The sequence below is a fragment of the Parambassis ranga genome, chromosome 15 (genome assembly GCF_900634625.1).
Source record: "Parambassis ranga chromosome 15, fParRan2.1, whole genome shotgun sequence".
Classification (NCBI taxonomy): domain Eukaryota; kingdom Metazoa; phylum Chordata; class Actinopteri; family Ambassidae; genus Parambassis; species Parambassis ranga.
The window spans coordinates 4,145,618-4,171,152 of NC_041035.1; the positions used below are offsets into that span (position 1 = coordinate 4,145,618).

General features: G+C 41.4%; 5 protein-coding genes across 11 annotated transcripts in view; 3 read left to right on the forward strand and 2 right to left on the reverse strand.

Annotated features, from left to right (window-relative positions):
- The window catches only part of LOC114447695 (intersectin-1-like), a 33,652-nt gene extending 23,210 nt beyond the window's left edge, over positions 1-10,442 (reverse strand). For all 4 annotated transcript variants that reach the window (XM_028424097.1, XM_028424096.1, XM_028424094.1 and 1 more), the window contains exons 1-11: positions 10,291-10,442; positions 3,519-3,578; positions 2,593-2,685; positions 2,197-2,260; positions 1,917-2,077; positions 1,334-1,519; positions 1,032-1,110; positions 803-903; positions 649-712; positions 436-573; positions 125-219 (exon numbers count right to left, since the gene is read on the reverse strand). In XM_028424097.1, the coding sequence (XP_028279898.1) occupies positions 125-219; positions 436-573; positions 649-712; positions 803-903; positions 1,032-1,110; positions 1,334-1,519; positions 1,917-2,077; positions 2,197-2,260; positions 2,593-2,685; positions 3,519-3,546 (1,009 nt within the window). In that variant the 5' untranslated portion in view covers positions 3,547-3,578; positions 10,291-10,442. The remainder of the gene's footprint in view (positions 1-124; positions 220-435; positions 574-648; positions 713-802; positions 904-1,031; positions 1,111-1,333; positions 1,520-1,916; positions 2,078-2,196; positions 2,261-2,592; positions 2,686-3,518; positions 3,579-10,290) is intronic.
- Positions 10,443-10,865: 423 nt separating this feature from the next.
- LOC114447707 (quinone oxidoreductase-like protein 1) lies at positions 10,866-14,356 on the forward strand. 3 transcript variants are annotated; one of them, XM_028424110.1, is made up of 13 exons: positions 10,866-11,079; positions 11,302-11,379; positions 11,734-11,806; positions 11,913-11,957; positions 12,054-12,122; positions 12,471-12,604; positions 12,706-12,817; positions 12,940-12,960; positions 13,163-13,261; positions 13,354-13,472; positions 13,642-13,747; positions 13,824-13,869; positions 13,983-14,356. In XM_028424110.1, the coding sequence occupies exons 1-13, from the start codon at positions 11,014-11,016 to the stop codon at positions 14,077-14,079; spliced, it is 1,065 nt and encodes a 354-aa protein (XP_028279911.1). In that variant the 5' UTR covers positions 10,866-11,013; the 3' UTR covers positions 14,080-14,356. The 3 variants fall into 3 exon arrangements, with proteins under 3 accessions (XP_028279911.1, XP_028279912.1, XP_028279913.1); XM_028424111.1 differs by lacking the exon at positions 12,940-12,960; XM_028424112.1 differs by lacking the exons at positions 12,471-12,604; positions 12,706-12,817; positions 12,940-12,960.
- Positions 14,346-17,451, reverse strand: LOC114447704 (SET domain-containing protein 4-like). Its single transcript, XM_028424106.1, has 10 exons — positions 17,047-17,451; positions 16,483-16,581; positions 16,302-16,397; positions 16,158-16,195; positions 15,964-16,052; positions 15,443-15,786; positions 15,213-15,291; positions 15,065-15,145; positions 14,794-14,917; positions 14,346-14,716 (listed from the first exon to the last, which is right to left on the reverse strand). Exons 2-10 carry the CDS (start codon positions 16,556-16,558, stop codon positions 14,549-14,551), a joined length of 1,095 nt encoding a protein of 364 aa, XP_028279907.1. The 5' UTR covers positions 16,559-16,581; positions 17,047-17,451; the 3' UTR covers positions 14,346-14,548.
- Positions 17,151-20,001, forward strand: LOC114447716 (carbonyl reductase [NADPH] 1-like). 2 transcript variants are annotated; one of them, XM_028424123.1, is made up of 7 exons: positions 17,151-17,279; positions 18,376-18,490; positions 18,623-18,792; positions 18,908-19,015; positions 19,136-19,344; positions 19,444-19,497; positions 19,596-20,001. In XM_028424123.1, exons 2-7 carry the CDS (start codon positions 18,378-18,380, stop codon positions 19,767-19,769), a joined length of 828 nt encoding a protein of 275 aa, XP_028279924.1. In that variant the 5' UTR covers positions 17,151-17,279; positions 18,376-18,377; the 3' UTR covers positions 19,770-20,001. The 2 variants fall into 2 exon arrangements, with proteins under 2 accessions (XP_028279924.1, XP_028279925.1); XM_028424124.1 differs by having other exon boundaries at positions 17,172-17,279; positions 18,373-18,490.
- Positions 20,002-21,118: 1,117 nt separating this feature from the next.
- Positions 21,119-24,900, forward strand: LOC114447712 (carbonyl reductase [NADPH] 1-like). The gene is made up of 7 exons (XM_028424120.1): positions 21,119-21,196; positions 22,516-22,630; positions 23,425-23,594; positions 23,740-23,847; positions 24,008-24,216; positions 24,311-24,364; positions 24,470-24,900. Exons 2-7 carry the CDS (start codon positions 22,518-22,520, stop codon positions 24,641-24,643), a joined length of 828 nt encoding a protein of 275 aa, XP_028279921.1. The 5' UTR covers positions 21,119-21,196; positions 22,516-22,517; the 3' UTR covers positions 24,644-24,900.
- Positions 24,901-25,535: the final 635 nt, after the last annotated feature.

The following is a 25,535-nucleotide window of genomic DNA, read 5'->3' on the forward strand; positions in this document are numbered from 1 at the left end:
TACTGCTTGTACACACAAAGCAGTACAGTAACACTAACTGTACCTGAAGGTTTTACATTAGAAGTTATCTTTGTTAATCAGAATAGATTATAGAACCACACAGTTCCACACAAGGTCAACACACCTGGTAATTTTTTGTCTTGAATGCTCTCCGCCTCTTCCTCTGCCTCCTCCTGGACGCTCTTCTGGTCTGACTGAACACTGTCACTTCGTACACGCCTTTAACACACATCATGTGAGCAACAAATCACCTTTAATGCTGTGGCATCACACACACAAGGAACACAGTAACTTACTGAAGTTTATGTAAACAACGGTTCAATATAAACAATACAAACAGTTCACTATGTATTGTACGATGCACAACTGTGTATGTGACAAATTTCTCAAGTAGTTACTGTCACTAGCTTTTGAGGGATTCATTACAGTCCTTACCTAAATGATGGTGGGAGGTAATCTGGTGGTAACACAGGAGGGAGCGGTAACCCTGACATAGCCATATCTATGAGGTGCATAGCTAAGATAAACTCTTCAGCTGTTAACTTTCCATCCTGATCGATGTCTGATAGGCTCCTGAGGGGACGAAAATCATATGTGAGGAAATAGTCATCTTGATAAGATCGAATGGATGAATTTCGAAATACTGACCATATCGTGGCTAGCTGGGTCTGGGGAAGACTGGACTGCATCAGGATAGTACGAGCCTGGGGACCTGAACCACAGACGCACATTAGATTCAAAGGAACTAAAATGCTGAGACAAATACGACATATTACGATAACATATATTAACATGTTAGTACCAGTGAGATGTCCGCTCATCATCTTGTCATGGGAGTTAAAAAGCTGTCTGTACTTCAGCCTCGAGGACTGAGGAACTGCCCAATCAGAGGGAGGCTGACTACTGGAATGAATAACAGAAAAATAAGCTCTAACAGAGTCTACAACATAAAAAGCTAGGGCTATGATGCTAGCTTAAAAAGATGTAACCACTTTTATATGAAAGCTGACATTCAGGATTCTTTGACCTACCCAGCGGCATCAAATGAGGGCCCCTTCTGTAATTTGGTACTGGAACGGTTAAATGATGAGGACTTGTTGACAGAAGGAGCTAAAGGTGACAGAACATTGTACATTTTAAAATTCAGAACATTTAAAACATTTTTTTAAAAAGCTCTAACTTTACAACACCACACTGATCTGCTTATAATATGAGCAGCAGTCAGTATTCATGCAACTGTCTAACATGTAAATATAACTGTATATTATGTGTAAATAGAAGCTAAGAAGTGGAATGTGAACACATGGTGCTTTCCTCTGTGTTGCTGTGCTACCTGGGTGGGAGAAGCCTGAGATGGGCTGTATCATGCTTGTGGGAGGAGCTCCATTTGCAATGGGCTGTGGGAGGGGAGGCGGCGCAGATGAGACAAGTGGGGGAGACACCCCAACAGGAAGAGGAGGCAGGGGGAGTGGGGGCACGCCCGGCAGAGGAGTTGGAATGGGAGCCATGGGTGGCATGCCTGGAGAAACAAAATAACAGCACAGATCAGACATTTTCTTTTCTTGCAAAGAGTCTATCAAACCATTACATAAATGGAGTGTGAGAGCTGCAGTGCACATCTGAAGGACAGCAATATTACTTTATGTGTTTGCATTATAACTATATTGATTAGCACTAAACGCACAGTAGGCAGAGTTGTGAGGGGCAAACATTTTCTATATGACCTCTGCAAAAGAAAGACTGACATCATCATCCTTATGAAATGCATCTGCAGTGTTTTACCAGAGAACACACAACAGTGGTGACATGAAGTTGCCACAGGACCAACGAAGGATTACATCACTGTTATGACATTAAACTGTACTTAGAAAACAAGCATTGCAACAGCAATCTTCACAGCACACGCTCAGTCTCACCAAAGCCAGTCTGTGGGGGTAAAGGCAGTGGGGGTTGTTTCATACTGGGAGGAAGAGTCGGGGGCAGGGGGTGACCCTGGAGTTTTAACTTGATGAGTTTCATGGCGATAGAGAACTCATGAATATCCATGCGGCCATCACTGTTCATATCAGCCAGAGCCCTGCAGATACACAGAGAAATAACAGTAGTATAGTAGTAATATAGTTTTTTTGCTATGGAAAGAGATAATTAGGTTGTCGGGCTGTAAGCTAGCAGTCCCTTCCTGGCTGTGTGACGCACCATATTTGGGCGAGGATGGGCGGGGGTAGCCCTGATTGTAGGAAAAAGTTCCTGGCCTGGTCACCTGACAAACAGAAACAAGATGTAAGGTTACACCACAGACTGTAAGAGTCAATAAAACACAAAATAAACACTGCATCTGCTTTTGGAAGTAAATCACATTTGTACATTTTTAGCAGTTATTTGCAATGTGCTGCTTCCTTCATTCAGATTCCATCTCCTGTTACACACATCAAGCATTACAGACATTTGACACCTGGACAGCAAGTTCCCCACATAGCCAACAGTAAGCCATGTGACACTTGCCTTGTTCATGCCCTTATCTCACCCTACCCATCATGCCCTGTACGGGTATGTGAGGTGTCTGAATATGAGGGAAGGGGAAGAAGCTATTACCTGTGATGTAACCCCCAGCAGTTGGAGAGAGGCTGTGAAATTGCTGATCATGTTTGGCTCTCTCATCCACCGAGATCAGAAACACATCTGGACCTAACACACACATTAAAAAAAACACAAAGACACATGTACGTCACAACCATGAAGGCCAAGGACAAAGTCAAAGACAGGTAGAGAATTAAGACATGAGAAGAATGTGTTAGTCATGAGTTTCAGTTCCTGTTCCTCTTACATGGGAACACACAGAGTCATTAAGTAATAAAGTAAGAATGGATAGATGGATATTTTATGTTAGAGCATATTACACAGCCACTACAATGACTTCAGTCTTTACTGACAAAACAGATGAGTTCAATTCCAACTAACAGTCCATTCAGTACCGTGTACTGGCAATGTCCATGTTAAGTAAATCATGATGACTCATTTTCTAACGTAAAGAATAACTGCTGCTGAGTCTGATAGGAATGTATTTCCTTTAAACACTGTTGCCTACTCAGTAGCCTTTACATTACTGCGTTGGATTTATGCCAAACAGTCGTAAAAGGAATAACAGGCACGCATTTGTTTTATTTATGAAGGAGTGGGAATCATCTTGAAGATCATAATTCGATTCTTCCAGTCACAAATGTCAGGTCAATATTTACATAGACTTGATTATAGATTCTTTATTATTTGATTGTGCTGTGAAAGTATTAAACATTTTAGACATATTCAAAAGCCTGAAGTAGGAAAGCACCAATTTGATCCATGTTTGAGGGGCAGTGTTTGTTTTGCTATCATCTGACTTGTGGCTTTCTGAGAAGCTGTGGTTTGTCTTCTAATGGACTTGTGGAATACTACAAAGAAGTGATGGTAACCATGTAGCTGAATACTCATTGGAGACACCTCCTAAGGGAAATGTAATATAGCGGTACACACATACTGACCTGTGAATGTAGTTGGGAACTGTGCCATGGTTCACTCAGTCTTCTGGAACTACACAACACCTGAAACATGCAGAAAAATGGATGTCTGTTCTGATTATCTCACCTCATGAGGATTAAATTGGTCTATAAAACAACAAAACTTATTTAGTAATAAAACCACATTGACAGCATTTCGCTGGTGAGCCTTGTAACTGGATGCTTAACAGCAAGTTAAAAGAACCAAATGATGTGTGAGCTCACCTCACCTGCCAGAGGTGCTCATACAGTACACAGACTCAGCTAGAGTAAACAATTCCAGCAAAGTCTGGAGTTAATGTTACAAACTGCTGCCTTCTAATGTTTAAGTTGTGAGTGTCTATTTGTTCCTCAGCCGAGTAAGCCTTGAAAGATTACAGTTGCGATAATCTGAAAGTTGAACTTACACTCACCTTTACAACCATGTTTTGAAATTAGAGTCCACATAAAAACGATTGTTGACCTGTTGTTGTCATGGTGTATTCTGATTCCTTCCTTTATTATGCAGGGCAGGCTGCCTGAGCACAGTCATTTCTTTCCAAAAACCACTCTGCTTCACACTGACTCATTTACAAACATTCTCACTTGGGAGCTGACCACAGTGAACACCAGTTTTTACTGCTGGTCTGTGAAAAGCCCCACTGGAGTCTTTTTAAAGTCACTGTTTCTCTTAGGCACTACAAACTGAAACTGTAGTGTGTTTTTAGATGTTTGTAAACATTCAATATTTGAGATAACTTAGAAGGTCAAATGTATTTTTAAGGTCCAAATTATAAAAATGAATGAAATGAACCTCTGCTCAGCACCGCTATGTGTGCCCTAGTAGAAGTATGTTAATCAGATCCAGATCTGCTGTCCCCCTTCTATATCGCTGTGGCCAGCAGACAACCCAAAGTACTAATGTGACACACACTGCAACAAACCAGGACTTAGTGAGGTTGTGCGAGTGCATGTGTGGGTTGCTGACTTTTTTCATGTGGTGTGTAAACAGAGGTTTAGTTACTGAGTGATGACATTCTGCTAAAGAATCCGGTCCCAAATCATAAAACTTTAGTTTTTTAACTGATTAACTTTAATTGGTATTAATATATATTGAAAGGCATGTCTCCTTTTAGAAAGAATTAATGTATGTGGACACTTTGACAGAGCCTATTTTCAAATTGTCCTGACTGAAGGCTGTATTGCGAAGTGTGTGTGCCCCATTATCATCTGAGTGGGAGGACAAAGTAACCAGCTTAACTAGGTCAGAGGAACAAAGCCCACCCTACACAAACACACACAGGCACACACTTTCAGAGCGACAACTGAAAGAATACAGAAGCAGCAGAGTATCTACAGGAAATTTCTTCATTTTTTAAACAAGAGAAAAAAGCGATCACATTTCTAGTTAAAGTCTGAATCTAAAATAAACTCACACTACTAATACTCAGCCGCTGGTAAGAACTGGTAACTGAACACTGAGGAGGTAAACTGCAGAAAAAAAGCAAATCAACTGAGTAATCACACCTTTTGTAACCGTGAAGAAATTGTGGGAAGTACAAGGAAGTAGGGTTGGGCGATACTGGCAAAAAAAATTAATCAATTAATCGTGGCATTTAGCCAATAATGATTAATTTGATGATTAATTGATGACAATTGCACTTACATGTTTTTTACTCTAAACCACCACATTGTTCTAAAATGATACTGACAAATCATCAGTCAAGTTAACTCCTTCATTCTAACAGGTTAAGCTGGTAAGTAGTGATTAGGCACCAACCAGCCATGTTTGAAATATGTATTGATAACAGATGCACAAACTGCTTCAAAATAATAATGAAGCAAACATTTAAAGTAACTTTGTCCTTCAAATCCTTATCCTTAGGTCACAGAGCAGTGCATATCAACATTAATATTAATCAAATATATTCAACAAATAAGTCCAGAAAAGTCACATCCGTGATTAATTCAAGTTAAAAAATGTGTCAAACAACAAACAAACCGGACAGTTCCACATTTAAATGTATGTCTGTGCAAATCAACCTGTTACACTTAGTTTGGTCATAAGGAGCACCTCGGATTCTCGGCTGAGTGGAATTCTTTCCAATTCCAATTCTTTTGATAACAACAAACATCAGTTACCATGGTAACAACCAACGCTCCACGCTTCAGACCTAATGCATGTGCGCACTGTATACTGTATATACACTGTATATACACTGTAGTATATAGTGCCACGCATGGCCTTGTTGCGCTTTCTTCGGCTTTCTTCGGACTCCGGCTTATGGTGACAGACGTTGAACCTGTTAGGAAGGTGCTGCTCCGCATCATTTCTGAATACCACTGCCTTCCGCAATTATTGTTATTGTGGGCTCACATGTGCGCGCTTGCGGGTGATGGTGACATACATTGCACACTATATGTGCCATCATGACGAGGCACTTATCGCCATTAATCGATGACAGTTTTTCTGACGATTAATTGCACACGATACGATTTTGCACAAGCCTACAAGGAAGGTTTCTGATCAGCACTTTGGAAAATAAATCTACTGAAAGGTTAGCTAACTGTTGCATCTATTGATCATGCATTTAAGGCTCTTTGTTGTAGCCATACTGTGTATTCTTTTGTCATCCATGTGTACTTAAAAGCTTAATGCTCTGTGTACACTGCATTGTATTGTTGGATTAGTCTGTATAATTAGAGCGTTGGGATGTAACTGGAGTGTTGGTCTGTTATCAAGGCTTGTGGCAGATGCCTGTTTAAGCCCCTCACTCTCTCTCACACACACACACACACTAACGGCAGTGTCAGACCATGATACAGATTAGGGTTCAGACTCTTGTCTTTCTCCCTCCTCCCCCCTTATTTTCCTGCTGACCCCCTCTGACATTCCTCTTTTCTTTCTTCCATCAATGAATTCGAGACAAATGCCAACCAACCATTTCCTGCACTGTGGATGACCGAGTTTTACAGAGCTCTCTACAAAAAAATGTAAATGATGTACTATTGCAAATTGTGCTTTTGGTTTCTAAAACCTTTATGGACACTGTAGTAAAATCACAAGCACATTCCTGACACTGCCTCCAACAAACAAACCGTGAAATAAATCACCCTCAAGCAAGTGGTAACATTTCCTGATACAGTAAAACTGTTGTTTTTTATGTACTTAAGAGTAATGAAAAGCACAGGAGGATGCAAGCAAATGATCACTGGATCAATACATCAAATTTGAAACTGATAATTTTCTCAAAGTTGTATAAAATAAAAGGTTTTACAAGATCAGATAAATATGATCAGCCAGTTAGTGTTCCTTTTTCATGCTGCTTTCTACTGGAAGTTTATCGGTAAGTTTTACGGCTTATGCACTAATTACAGTATGAACATACGATATGTCTGTCCTATCTCACATTTGTTGCTTTCTCCCCCAATTTTTGTTTATTCGCAGAAGAGAAAATTCACAGTCGCATACAATATGTCCCTCACTGCAACTGGTAAAATGATTCTTTTGGTCTGCTGTAGTGAGTACAACCCTAAACCCTTCTGAGCCTCATTGTCTCTGGTCTGAAGTAGAGCATAACAGAGGAGACAATTGATCCATTTAGATGATTGACAGAAAATAAATTATTAACTGAATGAACCAGTGCAATCCAGAAAGATCTGTCTTGTATTTCCCATTCCATATTACTGTGGTATAAATTACTATCAATGTCATTTGTGTGGTTGTGTGGTCGACTGTGATGGGCATTCCTAATTGTTATTATATTTTTAAAGCTAAAGTTCACTCAGAAGATTAATTAGCAAAGTCACGCTGCTGTTGTTTGATCAAAGGGAGGCGAAAACGAAAAAAAGAAGATAAAACAGATAATTAAATTATGTCCCAATCTTAAGAGCATGGATCGTATTTGTTTATTGTATCTTATACGGCTGGCTAAACCATGAGAGTACTGCAAGGCATCCACAACAGCTTTATCACACTCTACACACTCCTCCACACACACGTGTGCATTTGTATCTAGCACACACACGCAAACACAACGAGGTCTCCCTCTTTCTCACTCACACACCAATGACACGCCCGCTCTTAACACCCTCTGACACTGACCCTGAGCTCTGCATCTGTCCCCCTCTAACGCACACTACCAAATCATTATCAAACTGCTGTCAAGTGGAGGGGCCTGATAGGTGACAACACCCACCCCGCATGCACATGCATTCACACATGTAAAGAAGCTCACCACTCTCTCCATCAGTCTTCCTCCTGCATCACTCCATCCGTCCCTTAGGCTCCCACCACCACATGCTCAACAGCCTCCACAGATAACTAATGATAACGCAATGTGAAAACTGACAGCAGAATACTTGGATGGTAACAAGCTTAAATGAAACACAGAACTAGTAAAATTTCAGAGTCATGAAGTAATGTTCTTACAAGTAAAATCAACATAAATTCATCATGTTTGATTCTGAACAGGCCTAGAAACGTAATATTCATTGTCATCATTGAAGGCATCTATAGGGCACACATGACCCCTTAGGTTACAATGACATATCATGTTCTTGTTCAAATGGTATGTCTAGCTTTACATCTACACATTGACCACAAGATGGACTCGTCAAATAAACATGGATGCATTGTACAGGAAGGGACAGAGTCGCCTGTATCTTCTAAGAAGACTCAGGTCCTTCAACATCCAACAGACCATGCTGCAGATGTTTTACCACTCAGTGGTCTCCAGCATCATCTTCTACATTGTAGTGTGCTTGGGCAGCAGAATGAGGACGGCCGACACCAACAGACTCGAAAAGCTCATTATAAAGGCTGGTTCGGTCCTTGGAGTGGAGCTGGAGTCTATGGTGGAGGTGACAGAGAGGAGGATACTGAGGAAACTCCTCAGTGTTTTTAACATCATGTTTCCCTCTGCATGACACACTGCTGTCCTGCAGGAGCACATTCAGTGGTAGACTGAGACTACCAAAGAGCACCACAGAACGCCACAGGAGGTCCTTCCTGCCAGTGGACATCAGACTGTATAACTGGGCCACTCACTTAATATTTATTTATACTCTTATATTTTAATGTAACCTGTAACCTCTGGCAAAATCATTTTCTCTGGGATAAATAAAGTTTTATCTTATCTTATCTTACATAGGGGTGATATTAAGTTACAGGCTATTGTTTGGTTACAACATATAAGTGCATACAACTGATTACCAGATTTGTTATTAATGTTAAGCCTGGGAGCACTGTCACCGTTCTTCTATCCCTGCTGGACGCTGGTCTGTGAAACTAATTATTTTTTGAATTAAACAATTAATCATGTGGAATGGAGTCCTGGGATATGATGGAACAAACTGTGTTCTATGCTTTCATTTATAGGTCTTCTGAAGTAAGTCCCTCCTGAAACCAGCTGCACGTCTTGAACTCTGTTTGAACCCTGTTCTCTGCATACAGGTAAACTTTTGAACTTCCTAAAAAACTGTACTGGGTGTTTGTTTTGACAGCTAACCAAACTTGTACTTCATTTCCATAAACATGATTTCTAACAGAAGAAAAATCTTCATTGATTAGTATGCACAAATGTTGCCAACTGCATAACTATAATAAAAATGATTTCCCAAATATTTGCACACACACTGGCCTTCCCCAGCATATCTGAATAGTCTGCTCTATCAGTTTGAGTGTTAACCTTCAACGAGATGAAATCATCCATAGTTTTGTGAGCTGAGGGTGACGTTTAATTACTTATGACTTAACTCAGCTAAAATGATTTAAAATCCAATACAGTAAATGTTTACGCCACAGTGTAGTTACGTTTTTGTTATTGTGTTAAACAGTTTTAACGATTTCCGAAATGGTCAGTCATAACTACTCACTGTCTGTCGAGCATTTTTAACAGTGATGACGATGAGTCTGTTAATGACAAACAAAACTAACTGAACATCATGCCATACGTGTCTGATTCCACTTGTCAGCATCCAAGTTACCATGGAAACCAACACTCACTGATGGAGCTTAGCAAGACCTGTCAATCACAACGCTAAAGTTACACCTCCCTTAATGCAGAAGAATGATGCCAGGTCCTCTGGAAAGAGCGTTTACAGTAACAGCCGAGGTCTGATGATCTGTTTATTCTCACTTCCTGTGTGATCTCAGTTTCATTCTTCAATGACAAAGAGGTCTGCTTAACAACCACGACCATTTTTAGTGTTAAGAAACAGGATGACAATGTTCTCACGGGGTTGTTTTCATTGAACAGCCATACAGACGGACAGCTGTGACTGACATCAGGATTTATGTCAGCAGACACTAGGCTGAGAAAACCTCCACCCTGATACTCGCTCTCTGCCGGAACACTGTCAGCAACCTGGATGTTTCATCCCCTTACAACAAGCGCACCCAGTTACTACAAGGCTAAGGTTTACCATAAGTCACACCGGTCACTGTTAGCGTTCGGTCACAGGCAGTGCAGATGCAGTGATTTAACATTAGCATACAGGCTAACTGTTACTACAGACTGACTGAATCCACCTTCCAGTGTTTGGTCGCTTTACTCTTGCTGCACAGTCCAACATAAGACACCTCCTAAACAGGGTGATATCGTGGTTAGAGACTGTCATTAATGAGCTATACCCGGTATTCATGGCCAAGTAGCGGCTCTAACGGTTTAACATCAGTGCAGCTAGCAAGCAGGCTAAGCAGTGTTAAGCTAACGTCAGCTCGTCAGCCCGCTCAGGGACATTCTTCCACATCACCCATTCTACACCCTGCTCTTACCTCATAGTTCAGTTTCCATCGTTAAATGCTGGATTCGGTAGCTCGTTGCGCGTTCATGTGGCCATATAATGAGGTATCTTCTCCCGAAATGTGCTGGTTTATCACCAAGACCTTTTCCGGTGATTCTCCCGTGGTTCTGAAATCCCGACCGACTGAGGGACAGCTGGAAAATGGGGTAACGCTACTGACGTATCGCGAGATGTTAAAGCACGTCATCATGCAAAGTATCGCGAGGACAAAACAACGTTTTCACGCCTCGACCTCACGGACGCTGAGAAATAAACGGATCAGTAGCAGCAGTGCTCCTGCACCGAATACAACAAAGTAACCCAGGGAAAATAGCATGTTTTTTATTTTAATTATATTTGACTGTTTATTTAAAACAACTGAGAAATATCTTGAAATCAAATATGTGAATAGAGTGTAACATAAAGTGTAAATATGTACATACTTTAACCTGTAATAAATGTCGGCTTTGCCTCTTGTCTTCTTGTTGAAATGAGTTACAGTACAGTACAGTAGGGGGCGGTATTGCAGAGATGATGATGTCATTAAGAGCAGCGAAGAACAAAAGGTCACCTGACTCAAGCTAGCGTAAACAGAAAAACAGCAGTACGTTTCTTCTGCGGAAGACACAGCTAATGAATGAAACCCTGTTATATTTTAACATTTTGAGATCCTCCACCTGTTTCTCTTCGTGAAATAAAATCGCAGCACCGCAGTATGAAAGGCTTATACTGCCGAGCTGGTGTAAGTGATGCTGAGCCCAAGTTCGTTATTCAGGAAACGGTGAGTGCTGTGTGCTAACTGGAGGATGTCATTTTAAGACATTAACACATTGAACATCAGATTAGAAGCTACTTAAACCTGCTCCACCTGCACACATCACTGCTGCTGATGGAAACAGTAGCATATTTGTAGAAAGGACACATTCAGAGCAAGGGAGTGTCTAACATGTTTATGATGTATGAAATGAAATGCCATTTATTTTGCTTGACACTTTCTCTCTAGAATCTTCCAGAGGTTTTAGGCAGCCATCAGGTCAGAGTTCAGGTGAAGGCATGTGGACTCAGTCAGCTGGACCTTAAGGTAATAATGCATACTGCCAGCTACAGTTTAAATGTGTGAACGAAAATAATTAAAAAGTGTGTTCACATCATAGATGCCTTGAGGCAGCTACATTGTACAAACAGCATAATTAAACAAAACAAAGTTTACTGCATGCAGAATAAGCATTTCTACATTTCTGAAAGACCTTTAGTTTTTGTTATGACTTGATTAATATAACGTTTGATTGTTGTTTGTCACTACATAAAGATCTACACTATGCTGTAAAAATGTTCCATGATGCTATGTATTGTTTGTGCTGCTGTAGTGAAGGTCGTTGAACCTATACGCAAAATGAGCTGATGCCTCTTTTCTCTGCATATCTCTGTGTTTTAGCTGCTCAGTGACGTGGGAATCCAGAGAGATTTGATCCCCGTCGGTAGAGAGGTGGCTGGAGTCGTCCTTCAAGGTTGTGCACTCTCTATGTGCTTTGCATTCAAGCCACATGCTTGTCCAGAATACAAGGGGAATTGGCTACACAGGTTTAATTGATCATTTTGTGTTTTGTCCCACAGTTGGCCCAAAGGTCACCTTCTTTCAGCCAGAGGATGAGGTTGCAGGTAGGATTTCCATCTACATCTATTCTCATGTCTAAATGAAAGAAGTTCACTAAACCCAATACTCAGCAGTATTTCATCACTCTTTTACCATCACAGGTATTCTTCCTCTGGACTCCCCCTGCTCTGGACTCTGTGAAGTCATTGACATAGAAGAACACTATTTAGGTAAGGCACACAAACAGACATGCCCACAAAACAAACACTGATTGCATGTTTTATGTAAATGTTCTGTGTCGTATTTGCTCTGCCTGTCATACACTGTAAACCTTTAAAAAGGTGTGCTGGAAGTCTGAAAGATCAGAATAGTGTGCAAGCACCCTTAGTGTACAGATGGCGTTTCTCTTTCAAAGATTCGTGACATTTTAAACCTTGGACAAAACTCGAGAGAGAGAAATAAACGGTTCCCTTAAGTGAATTGAATGTCGTTCAAAAAGTATTAAATTGTGTTCCAATGTCACTTCTACAGAAAAAAGATATTTAATAAATTTGTGCATGTCTGCTTCTCTTCTCCAGTTCAGAAACCAGAGAAGCTCAGCTCAGTGTGTGTCGCAGGAGCGCTGCGTGATGGCCTTAGTGCTTACACAGCTTTACACACACATGCTCGCATAGCAGCTGGACACACACTGCTGGTCATGGATGGAGCCAGTGTATGTAAATACATGGAAGAAAACATCATTTATTGATGAAAATATGTGTGTGTGTGTTTATGAATGAGTGTGCAATGATCTCACCTCCTGTCACTTCAAAGCCTTTCGGCCTCACGTGCATCCAGCTGGCTTGTTATCATGGAGTGAAGGTTCTGACCACGTCACACTCACCACAACAACACACATTCCTGGAGCAGCTTCGGCCTAGTGTAGGTGTGTAAAATCTAAACCAAAAGACACTCTGGAATTAAAGAAATTGTGCTTTTACGCTAATGTGCTACACTTCAAACCTTTTTTCTTTGCTTCCCTTCCTCTTTGCTTCATATTTTCCTCAGGGGTTCAGGATCCTTTAGTTGGTGAGATCGTCTTTTCCTGCCTTTCCCACTGGCTTACATTTTTCCTGTCTGAATTCCTACCTAAAACAGCGATTGTATAGATTAGAACTCACTTCTAATGCAAGCATATTTTGAGCTAGAACCTGCTGCCACCATGTGGACAATATTAGAAACTACATGCATTCATATGAAATGTTTCAATGTTGGCTGTTTGTGTATAAAGCTAGGGTTATTCCGGTGTACAAGAGCTCATCAGACCTGCTGTCAGAGGTCTTGGAGGAGACAGGAGGACTGGGAGTGGATCTAGTCATAGACTCTGGAGGTAAAAAAACTTATATTTAAAACTGTAAAGCTATTTATTTGCTTGATATCAAGATTTCAGATCTCAGATGTGTCATTTTTTTGCATGTGAAGTCCGTCTGCATGAAGCGGAGGAAGATGACAAGGAGAAGAAATTATTTCCGCACAAACATGACATCATCAGTGTACTGGGAGTAGGCGGGCACTGGGTCACATCACAACATGACCTGCAGGTGAGACAGGAGCCCCTTTCACATTACTGAGTTCATGCTCTTTCACAGCCACAGCTTGAGTCCATCCAATGTGCTTTTAAATAAAACACTTCCAAAAATTGATTGATTAATAAGATGAAGAAAAATGAATGATAATAATCTTCACTGTGTCTATTCATATATTTTGCAGTTGGATCCTCCTGACTGCAGGTTATTGTATTTAAAATCAGCCTCTGTGTCTTTCCTCAACCCTGAGGTCTGGACGGCTTCATCAGCTCAGCAAGGAAGATACCTCCGTATCCTGACCTTACTGTGCAATAGAAAACCTTCAAGGTCATGTTTAAAGTGTTTGTCTTTAACAGACTTTTACAGATATTCTTAAGGATATTGTTGAGAAGATGTCAGCTGGTGTGCTGAGGTAACATTCTTCAGCCAATCATCTCTGTATCACCAGTGTCAAAATCACATTATTTTGTCTACAAGACAAGCTGTAGGCTAAGCCAATCTAATCCAACGCATCTGTCTCTGCAGGCCTCAGGCAGAAGAAGCAGTCCCTCTCTACGAAGCCACAGTTGCCATGGAGACTGTCCAGCGTCACCAGAAAAAAAAGGCAGTTGTTCAGCTCTGACTAATATAACACATTCTATGAATACGGACAGGGACAGGGACAGCTCTTACTGCAGCTCAGCTGTGTAACATTGGAAAGGAACAGACACCTTACACAGATTTTACATTGCGAATGACTTTACCTTGAGGGTCCCCAAAGTTTTGTTTAACTCAACAACCACACATAAAGACAAACATGCCATCCAAAATATATGTGTATATGTGCAAATTATTATCTTCTGAATTTCAAAGTCTAACTACTGAATGGACATTTTTAAAATAAATATATAAAAACATGACTATAGCTACATATCAGTTTTTCTCTCTGTCAAGAACACTGTTTTTGTTGTAGCGTCGGTTCTAATGTGTGACTCCCAGTCGTGGTGCGTAAGGCCATCATAAGGCCATTGTCAGGCATGATGGTCAATCAGCATGGCAGGAAACCCTTCCGTTAACAGCCTGGCATATAGTATCGACTGACAGAACAGATGTCAGCTCACATCACTAACATCAAGTTGGTGATTGTCAGTCTGTTTGAGTGAGCTTTCCAGTGCCTCCAGACAGCTTCCCAGGATGCACCTCTCCTCCTGCTGCAGTGACCTGACCACATGTAGCTGCTCTCTGACTGGCTGCTCACAGTCCTGGAGGAGGTGGGAGATCTAAACACACACACAGAGCACTTACAATAACAGGTCACGTGTTGCATCACTGAAGAAGAATCAATTTACAAACACACCTTATGCAGAGCTGTGTATGTGTCTTGCAGCAGTCGCTGACAGAGAGTCTTTGCTGTCTGAAGGCTCCACTCCTCCCTCTCTTCACACACCACCTGGCCAAGCAACACTGCCTTCCAGTGGTGACTGAAAGATGTACACAGAGGTCTGATAATAATTCATGTTAAACCAGATACACTGCACAGATAAAGTCAAAGAATGTAAACAGATTTTAGTGCAGGAGAAGCTTCATTTTTTTTAAATACATATGAATGTGTGTGAGTGTGGCCTTACTATAGTGACTGTGGCAGTGACAACAGTCTGAGAGCCGTCATCAGTCTCCAGCTGGGGCCTTCACTGGATACAGTGAGATTACTGGCAGGAGGAGGAGAAGTATCAGTCATTCATATCTACAGACAAATAACAGCATAAACTCACTCACTGCAAGAAGCTGTTGTCTCTGAGAAACTTGATCTTCTGATCCAAACTCCTGTCACTTCTTAAAACATCACAGAGAAGTTCTGAGGAACCACAGAAAGACGCATACGAATAAACACCATAATTGGTTATTAATCATAGACTTTAACTCCTTTTTTCTAGTAGGACATTGATCTGTGTCATCTTCAAGTAAAAACCACATACAGAACATTGTGTCTATTTTCTATAGCTCACCTGTGTCAACATAAACCACACTGTGGGGATTGGCAGTAGCCACAAATCCATACTCTAACAGCAGTCGCTGGTTATCATGGGAGCCGTAGTTAATAAAAGCCTGCTGGTAGCGCAGAGACCGATTGGAGGAGTGCAATTCTTGCACCACCTCCCTCTGCTCTAGGGCCCGCCTCCGCACACTGGCAGGCAGAACCGCCATGATGTCATCGGTGAAATAGGCAGGGCAGGTGTAGGTGCTGGGCAGAACATCAATATAGGGGAACCAATCAGAGGCTTCACCTCTGTGCCGCTCACACACCAGGAATACACAGAGCGCCAACAGAGGTGAAAGACATGGTTTCCAGCTGTGGAGAGAAAATAACTGACACTTAGCTTCTACACCTTCACGGATCCAGCTATGGGCCATTCTAAATTCAGTGAGTGGATGTGCAAACGTATCAGACATCAACAGCCCATGAAAAAAACTGCACATGCCAGAGAAAGCAAGATTTGATAGAAATATGTTTGCATTGTGTGTTTACCTCTTAACATACTGTCCCACATAGCTGTCCAGAACAGTGGAGGTTGTGATCAGACAAGATTCTGGTAGAGAAATAACCAGCTCACCAGGCTGATGAGGAACAGACAAAGACGATATCTTAACATGTAAACATTGTTATTCCACCTTCTATCCATACTACTGAATTACGGGGCCTGATTATTGATTGTGGATTACCTTTATAGATTTAAGAGTCTGAAGACCTCTGCCCGTGTCTGTATCGAGAAGGACAGGACACACACGTTCACTGTCACATTTAGAGAAACCGATATATTTGGCTTGTCTTACTGATGGTGCCAAAATAGGATTCCAGAGTCGTACCAGTAAAGAGCACCGGCTGCAGTACTGTGGAGCTGAATCCTCTTTGGTGAAGAAACTTCATCAACCTCACATACTGCGGCTGGTGGCACAGGGAGACTGCACAGAGACAGAGAGGGATCCGTGCTGGGACCGCTACAAACTTTTATAGAAAGGAACAATGCATCAGTGAACTTGTCTCTACCCGACAGAATGGTGCTTTCACGTTTCCGCCTCCTCTTCCTCGCAGCTCGTCCAGCTCGCTGGCTGTGACCACACATGACCCTTTCTGGACCCGTTTAGCCTTGTGGTGACAAACAGAAGCACAATAAACTCAATGTATCTTGTTTATCCACGTGTCTCTAAATATCTGAATGTAAATAGTAAATAGCTAAGTCCCACTCTGTGTATCTTAACTTTTTATTCCCGGTGTTTCCCTTAATTTAGTGTTATCTATACTGTAGTATGTCCTATATTAAAACTTATTGTTTTCAGTGTTCTACTTCTGATCCAGTGACATAGCAAACGTATTCGAAGGCTTACATTTAAAATTAAGTACCAGGTTACTATAAAATTATTTACTGACTTTATTATTTACTAATGGGTTCAACCTTAACTCGTGAAGATTTGACACATTTCTCAGTTAACGGCTGAGCTGAAACCCCACACACAATATCTCAATTAAGTGACACTTTATGTATTAAATTATAAAACACATATATTGAATAATACACAAAAATGTGCATGCTCAAAAATCCAAATAAAATACCTAATTTCTGTCCTCATTTAGCTTGATTTTTCACCGCTGCTCTCTAGGTAGCTCCCAAACCCATGTGCTCATCTTGTTTTTCCGGGTATGCGCAGTCACGCTGCGCAAACGCCGCCCAGCTTCCTCGCCCCTTTTTTTGACGTTTTTGTTGGTTTACAACCACATTCCATATATTCAACCATACATCCTCTGCAGCCCACCATTCCTCTCAGCAGCGCCAAGACCAGCAAGAAGTAAGAAGCCTTTTACCTTCTGGTTTGCTATCTAGCAGCGTGTACGTATATTAGCTATATTTGATAATGCGTCACTGAAAAGCGAACTGAAAGTCATCGTTATGTAACGTAGGAGCAGCTGCAGGCGAAAGGTCATGACGTATCTCCCAAATGTGCCATAAAACACGTGGTTCGATTTATTATTTGAATTGCACGGGGGTGATTGATAAGTCCGTGACCCGGAGTAGAAGGAGCATGCATGTGCAGTTCAACGTTTTTGACGGATTATACCAAAAGTCTTTTAACTTTTTTGGTATTTCTGCAAGTCAGCACTGAAAATGGACAACATCGCCCTGCGAGCGGTCAGCCGCTACCTCACTCTCAAAGGCTTATCACCCAAGGAGGTCCATGAAGACATGGTGGCCACACTAGGGGAGGCAGCCCCTTCGGACAGCATGGTGGAGAGGTGGGTGACCGAGTTTAAACGAGCCAGAGAGAACCAGGAAGAGCACCCCCATCCTGCGAAGAAGGTCATCATCACCTCACAGGCGACTGCAAAGAAGAGAACCAAAACCGCTGGACCAAGTGTGTACCTATAGGAGAGATATGTGGAAAAATACATGTACCAGGTTTACTTTAATGACTCCTTCTACCTCAGGATGCAAACGTATCAATCACCCCTCATGCATAAGCCACGCATCCCCTGAAATTCTTTAACACCTTTGATTTCAGGGTCACCATAGTGGCACCAATGGTGTGCTTTTTAGTAGAAACCACTGATACTCGTTTATCCATCCATCCATCCATCCATTACCAATGTCCCTTTTTATCTTGTGGCGAAAGGGCCACAGGAGGCTGGACTCCACCACGTGGCACACATGCATGCTACAGCCAGTTCCAAATCATCCATTCACCAAACATGCATGTCAAAGTGTGGGGAAAAAACTGGAGAAAACCCACGCAGGCACCAAGAGAACATCCACCTCATTCAATGCTGATTATCAGATAAAATATCTGAGCTTCTTATTCTCCCAGGCCTCCTTTATAGCTGATAACAGAACAGGTTTGTGTGGATAGAAAGCTGAAAGCTAGGTGTGTGTTCTCTCATTTTGAGCAGACATGTCTGAGAAGGTTATCGTGGTGACAGGCGGGAACAAAGGCATTGGTCTGGCCATCGTCAGAGCGCTCTGCAAGCAGTTCCAAGGAGATGTGTACTTGACTGCCAGAGATGTGTAAGTAGCTCACATATGGAATCATATATATATATATATATATATATATATATATATATATATATATATATATATATATATATATATAAGATGGGGTGAAAGTAAACAAAAACATTTTGCTCCCTTTTGCAGCGGCCGTGGTCAGGCAGCAGTGGAGTCTCTGGCCTCAGAGGGACTGAAGCCCCTGTTTCACCAGCTGGACATCAACGACCTGAACAGCATCACCGCCGCCGCTGCCTTTTTTAAAGAGAAGTATGGGGGAGTGGACGTCCTCATCAATAATGCTGGGATTGCTTTTAAAGGTTTGTTACATAATAGCTCGATTGAGTGTACCCTTAGCTGACTGCCAACAACATTATACTAACAGTCTTGTCTGTGACTATATAAGAGGATGACTGGTGAGGTGTTACTTTTCAGTGGCAGACACGGCTCCATTTGATGTCCAAGCAGAGGTGACCCTCAAGACAAACTTCTTTGCTACCAGAGACATGCTGACTCACTTCCTACCACTCATAAAAGCTGGAGGTACAAACTCATTTTACAGTCTCCAAACATTTTTTTTAAAGCGTAGGCGAATGGACAGACGTTTTTCTCACACATTTTGGTCACAGGCTTTTCGTCTGCCCTTGGATGTGTCTGTTTTAGGCCGTGTTGTGAATGTCTCCAGCTTTGTCAGCTCCCGCACTTTAAACCAGTGCAGCCCAGAGCTCCAGCAGCGTTTCCGCAGCGAGGATATCACAGAGGACGAAGTGGTGGGACTGATGCAGAAATTTGTTGACCTGACCAAGAAGGGCGAGCACAAGGAAGGCGGCTGGCCTGAAACAGCATACGGAGTGTCTAAATTGGGACTGACGGTATGACCAGTCTGTGTGAAATATGTAAAAATGAGGTTTTAACGTGTGATAAACATGGAACGACAATGGTTGTAAATGGGTGTCTTTTTGTGTCCTCAGACCCTGTCTATGATCCTGGCTAGGCGTCTGTCCAAAGAAAGACCAAATGACGGGGTAACAGCTCGTTTTAAGACATAAATAACATCTAAATATAACGACATATTTTGTCTGTTTAAGTTTTATTGCTAACATACAATTTTGTCGTGTTTTAGATCCTACTGAACGCCTGTTGTCCAGGATGGGTGCGCACTGACATGGCTGGTCCAAAAGCCCCAAAGTCACCAGAAGAGGGCGCCGTCACTCCGGTCTACCTGGCCCTGCTGCCACCTGGAGCCACAGGGCCTCATGGAAAGTTTGTGTCTGACAAGGAGGTTCAGCCTTGGTGAAAGGGTTAACTGCATGTGATGGACAGTGTGTCCATGACATGACGAATCCTCATGCAGATTGTTTTTCTTTATATGGTAATAAAACCAAATGACTCCTTGTATTCCATGAAACACTAATGAGTTAAATGCGGTGCGTTTGTGTGTCTGCTGTGTCAAATACAGCAATATATAAATGAGCTGAAAGCAAATACTAATTTTTGGTGTATGTGATTAAAACTTCATTATCAACTGATTTACTTTGCCAAACATTTTTATATGTTTTACATAAAAAACCAAACTTGCCTTAAAGTGAAATAAAAAAATAAAATGTGTTTTTTGCTAAAATGCTTTTTGCCTTTTCCATTTGCAGCTTGCACATTCAGTGAGATAACAATCTGCACTAACAATGAGTGCAATCATCTAAAGAAAGAACAACCAAAAAAGCAGCCACGATGTTTGAAGATGATTTTTGATTCCATCGTTATTCATTCTGTCTTTTAGAAAATCTAAGTCATGCTAAACGGTAATTAAGTAAACTTTGCCTGCTTATTGTGGCGCACACCCTGAGACATAACCTGAACAACTTGATTTAGTGTCGTGACTGCTGTAGCCACAGAAAAATCGTTGGTTTAGAGAAAACAGCAAAACAAACACAGCAGAACAAGTAGGGGCAGGTGGACGTAGCCAACCGTGCAGCATGACAGTGGAGGGAAACTAGAGGTTTCTTCAGTAAGACACAGAGGACAGCAAGATGGAGTCGATTAGAGGAAAATCAGTCTCCACATCTTGTTTACAGTACAAAGTGAAAGAAACAAGAAGATAAAGCTGGCAGAGAAATAACCAAGTTTTCTCCTAATTTAAAAACATCACTGCTGTACACAATATTAAAGAACTCATTCATTCACATGACATGCTCTAAGAAATCTGTTATTACTCTAAGCATTCCTGTAGGCCCAGTCAATCCATGTATCCAAACACTTCCTGCCCTGGAGATGTATGCGGATAACAACCTGTGGATCCTGTGATAAGGAAATCCAGACTTCCTGTGTGAGTCTGTTAGGGAAACATTTAAACCTCATGAACTGCTGCATGATGTTACTAAAGGTTAACGGTACATTTTAATGACTAACATTGGTAGCGTAATTAGGACATTATTTTAATAATAAATACAATTTTGTAAGTCCCACATGTAGTAAAATGAACTGAATTATATTCATAGTTTAATGAAGAAGTTAAAACGCTAAAACAATTTTTTTCTCGAATAGCAACATCTTTTTTTTTTTTTTTTTACCCCAACTCTTAGTAGCAGCTGTCAGAAGTCATTTTCCGCGTCTGCGCGATGAAGCTGCGCAGAACTCGCTCCGGCTCTGCATAAAAACTCCGGTCTCGTTTCGTTTTGCAGCACTCTGAGCAGCTGTAACCGCATCACTGCACTAAAACACCAGCAGGTAGGTCAAAACCAGCTGTTCCATCCTTTTTATAGTTTATCAACAGCTTTGTAACGTGGAGCTCTTCACTTTGGTCGCGAGTGTTTTGATGTCATTTTAAATATGTCAACTTTTGATGACATTATTTACAGTGAAGTGTGAGATGCAGCGGTGGAGGAAGTACTGAAGCTTGGTACTGAAGTAAAAGTACAATTACCCAGCAAAATATATACTTACGTAAAAGTGCTACATTACAATCCTAATTAAGTGAAAATGATTAAAAGAAAGTACTCAGCGATGAGTCTCTCATGTGGTGCCATGTTTATAAAGAATGCAGATCCAGCTCCTGGATACTTCTGCCCCTCTACAGATGTCACTAATAGTAATTCCCCGCCAGCAACTCTCTGTTCGTCAAACATATCTTTTAAATAAGCCCACAGGCGGCTCACATCAGGCTGACTCTGCATCCATGTTCATTGGTAAGGTTAGCTGCAAAGGACAGGAGGACAGTGACTGCTGTGCTGCTGCCAGGCGTGAGCTCTGTTATTATTGGAGCTGATAGAGCCACCTGATTGGTTTAAACTTCGGAGATGTAACGACAAACATTGTATAGAATAGTTTACTTAAGTATAGATATATAAGCATTTACTATAACCTACAGTAAAGAAATACTTAGTTTACATTCCACCACTGGTGAGATGTATGTATGATATAATTAATGAAGTCTATGATGTTGACAACAAGAGTAAAAGAAATCTATAGCAGTCAGTGTATTTTATGTGTTATTGCTTACTTTGTTGAAACATAATTGTGTGCACCCGCTTTGGTTGATACACACATTTGTTATCAGTCATACTGACTGTAGATGTGTGTGTGTCTCAGTCATGTTAGTGACTTGTTACCTGTGCAGGGAAGCCGGCCTGTAGCTCTGATACAAACCCCTGCATCCCTGCACAGGGCAGATACAGTGTAATGCAATGACCGGAGCAGGGATGTGTTATAATGAACCACCTATCTTAAAGGTCTTCATGTAGAGGTGTAATGTAAGTCACACCCAGTCCACCTACAGAAACCCCTGTAAAACCTGTTTATTCATCTGATTGTCTGGATCAGGGCTGAAGGTCATACGTTTTTTTTTTGTTGTGAATTTGTGAATTCTGATTCCTCGCCGTTGTCATTGTGACTCAGCAAATCTTTTTTTTTCACTCTGCCCTCCCACACAGTGGATAACATGAATGACTCAGAGTTTATTTGAATAGAAGTTGACTGTCTTTTAATCCTGTTTGTTTTTCTGCTGTTATGAATATCAATGTTTAATGAACTCTCCCTTTTTGGCACAGACATGTCAACCAGGGTTGCTGTAGTAACGGGCAGTAACAAAGGCATCGGCCTGGCCATCGTCCGAGCGCTCTGCAAACAGTTCCAGGGTGACGTGTACCTCACCGCCAGAGACGTGTAGGTAGCTCACCTGCTGAGACCCGGGCCAGTTCTGAACATGATGCTGTATATCTTTTTATATAAATAAAAGTTAACTTTTTCTCATCAAAGTGCAAAAACATCATGCTCCTAAATAAGTGGCCTGTTAAAAACAGTTTTAAACATCAGTAGCATTTTGCCAAGATGGTGCTGAAGTTTAAGACTAATGAGCTGAAGAATGTGCCATTGACATTATATTGAAACAAATATTTTTTAATTAGTGATGCTACAAACATTCACTTCTTGAATGATATTATCAGGATCGCGGTACAGATTGGACTCAGAAGCAGGACAAGCTTCAGTAGGTAGCAAGAGGGAAGGGAAGATGATCAGACACAGGTGAAACACATTAGGGCGGGGCAGCTAATCAGCAGGAGGAGTGACAGATGACAGGGGGAAGACAAAGACACCTGAAAGAGAGGGGAGTTAATACTTCAAAATAAAAGTGGAAGAACAAAAAATTTCTAAATAAGAGTCAGAGCAGATTTTTCTTACCGACAAGGACAAAGGTAGTTAAAAAACATAAACATGATTTATAAATTGTACTTAATTTAATGTATTAACAAAAAAATTATACTAAACATTGATTCATTTCTCTACTGGTCCATCCTTGTCCAACTCTACAACATCCTCCCATGACTTACACTTTTACTTTCTGCAGCTTCCACACTATATTAAAGAGGCAACAACAACAAAAAACAGGAGTCCCCAGCAGCTCCTCTTCTTAGATGAATAAACGCAAGGTAAACATAAGTTATATGCTCCTTTTACAGCGGCCGTGGTCAGGCAGCAGTGGAGTCTCTGGCCTCAGAGGGACTGAAGCCCCTGTTTCACCAGCTGGATGTCAACGACCTGAACAGCATCACCACCGCTGCTGCCTTTTTCAAAGCGAAGTATGGAGGAGTGGACGTCCTCATCAATAATGCTGGGATTGCTTTTAAAGGTACAATCACACAGACAATATAAAGTATATATGATTACATTAATAATCAGGGATCTGATTTGGGTGTACTGATTACATTGTTATGAATATGTCTATTCTAGTATATATGAAATAAGCTTTAATGATCACTGTCTGTTGTCCTCAGAGGCAGACACGACTCCATTTCCTATCCAGGCAGAGGAGACCCTCAAGGTAAACTTCTTCGCTGCCAGAGAAGTGCTGACTCAGTTCCTGCCGCTCATCAAAGCTGGAGGTATGAACACAGTTGACAGTCTCTTTAGTAATTAGCTCATTACATTGTATAATTGTAATACTGGTGGAATATGAGTTGCTCTGATAGCACTGGAACTGGAACATAAACCACACAGGAGAGTCTGGTGAGCAGCAGGTGTGTGTGTGTGTGTGTGTCACAGGCCGGGTGGTGAACATATCCAGCTTCGTCAGCGCTAACACATTGAAAAAGTGCAGCCCGGATCTCCAGCAGCGTTTCCGCAGCGAAGAAATCACAGAGGACGAACTGGTGGGACTGATGCAGACATTTGTCAACAAGGCCAAGAAAGGAGAGCACACGCAAGAGGGCTGGGCTGACACGGCGTACGGAGTGTCTAAAATGGGACTGACGGTATGACCAGTCGTAAAGATGTGATAAACTTTGACTGACATGCCTTTTCAATGCTAGAGCAATGGTTAGAAATGATGTCTTTGGGCGTCCTCAGACCCTGTCCATGGTCCTGGCTCGGCGTCTGTCTAAAGAGAGACCAAATGACGGGGTGACAGCTTTTTTTATCTTCAAAACATAAACAGAAATGTAGAATTAACATCTAACTACATTTTTTAAATCCCTAATTGCTAACATACATTTTTGTTGTGTTTAGATCCTACTGAACGCCTGCTCTCCAGGATGGGTGCGCACTGACATGGCTGGTTCAAAAGCTACCAAGTCACCAGACGAGGGCGCCGTCACTCCGGTCTACCTGGCCCTGCTGCCACCAGGAGCCACAGGGCCTCATGGAAAGTTTGTGTCTGACAAGGAGGTTCAGCCTTGGTGAAAGGGTTAAAGGTGGCTGACTGCCAATTCAGAATTTTAAAGAGAAGCCAAAATCAAGAGCAATCAAATTAGATTTTTTTGTATTGTTTTTTATATCATTTATCATTTATAATGAAGTGAACTTTGTAACTCAAATGTTCCAAAACAGAGAAGAAAAAAATGCTTTTCCACAAAAACTTTTACATGAAAACAAACAAACTTGTCTTAAGAGATTAAAAAAGAAAATGTTTTTATTTTAAATAAAGACTTGTCTTATAATTGTTTAGTATCTATCCTTACAGAGCTGCCAAATCACGCGCTTTCGCTGTGTGACACACGATTTTGCCTGTCTTCGCACGCACTTACACCACACATACATTTCTTACGCCTAAAAAAATCCAATTTGGGCCAAGACGTTTGGGCCGCGTTTGTTCCTTTGCAAATTCCGTGATGGTAGATGGTGCTGAGAAGCACCACTGTAACCCACTCTAGTATTCACTGCATTATCCGATCAGTCCTGAGACAGAGAAGAAGAGCTGCAAGGAGACAACTGTGGTGGAAAGTTTCTAGTGGAAACCAAGCAGAAAATATCAGGCATGTTACAATGAGTGACCCATCGTCAATGAAGTACTAACTGTCTTAAAACTTTAAATCTTGAAAGTTTGTGTGTGCTTCTGCCTGTGGACTTAAGTTTGTGTTGTGAATGTAAACTAAGCTGTCATAAACAAGCAGCAGGAGACCTTCTGTTAACGCCGTGTATCCATGCCCAAAACATCAACTCATAATCATTGTTTATTTAGTGTTAGGCTAAGTCTTTCATTTAATAAAGATATATTGTGGTACATACACAGTCGTTGGGTCACACAGGGTTATCTGGTTGAATGTTCAGCGCAGGTTTAGAAGGCCTACAAGTC

Coding starts and splice junctions, on each gene's coding strand:
- LOC114447707 (XM_028424110.1), top strand. CDS start 11,014: ATGAAAGGCTTATACTGCCGAGCTGGTGTAAGTGATGCTGAGCCCAAG. Junction 13,262..13,353: donor TCTAGTCATAGACTCTGGAG/GTAAAAAAACTT, acceptor TTGCATGTGAAG/TCCGTCTGCATGAAGCGGAG. Junction 13,870..13,982: donor ATGTCAGCTGGTGTGCTGAG/GTAACATTCTTC, acceptor CTGTCTCTGCAG/GCCTCAGGCAGAAGAAGCAG.
- LOC114447704 (XM_028424106.1), bottom strand. CDS start 16,558: ATGTGTGGTCACAGCCAGCGAGCTGGACGAGCTGCGAGGAAGAGGAGG. Junction 16,053..16,157: donor AGACTCTTAAATCTATAAAG/GTAATCCACAAT, acceptor GTTCCTCATCAG/CCTGGTGAGCTGGTTATTTC. Junction 15,787..15,963: donor GTGGGACAGTATGTTAAGAG/GTAAACACACAA, acceptor TTCTCTCCACAG/CTGGAAACCATGTCTTTCAC.
- LOC114447716 (XM_028424123.1), top strand. CDS start 18,378: ATGTCTGAGAAGGTTATCGTGGTGACAGGCGGGAACAAAGGCATTGGT. Junction 18,491..18,622: donor TACTTGACTGCCAGAGATGT/GTAAGTAGCTCA, acceptor TCCCTTTTGCAG/CGGCCGTGGTCAGGCAGCAG. Junction 19,498..19,595: donor AAGAAAGACCAAATGACGGG/GTAACAGCTCGT, acceptor GTCGTGTTTTAG/ATCCTACTGAACGCCTGTTG.
- LOC114447712 (XM_028424120.1), top strand. CDS start 22,518: ATGTCAACCAGGGTTGCTGTAGTAACGGGCAGTAACAAAGGCATCGGC. Junction 23,595..23,739: donor TGCTGGGATTGCTTTTAAAG/GTACAATCACAC, acceptor TGTTGTCCTCAG/AGGCAGACACGACTCCATTT. Junction 24,365..24,469: donor AAGAGAGACCAAATGACGGG/GTGACAGCTTTT, acceptor TGTTGTGTTTAG/ATCCTACTGAACGCCTGCTC.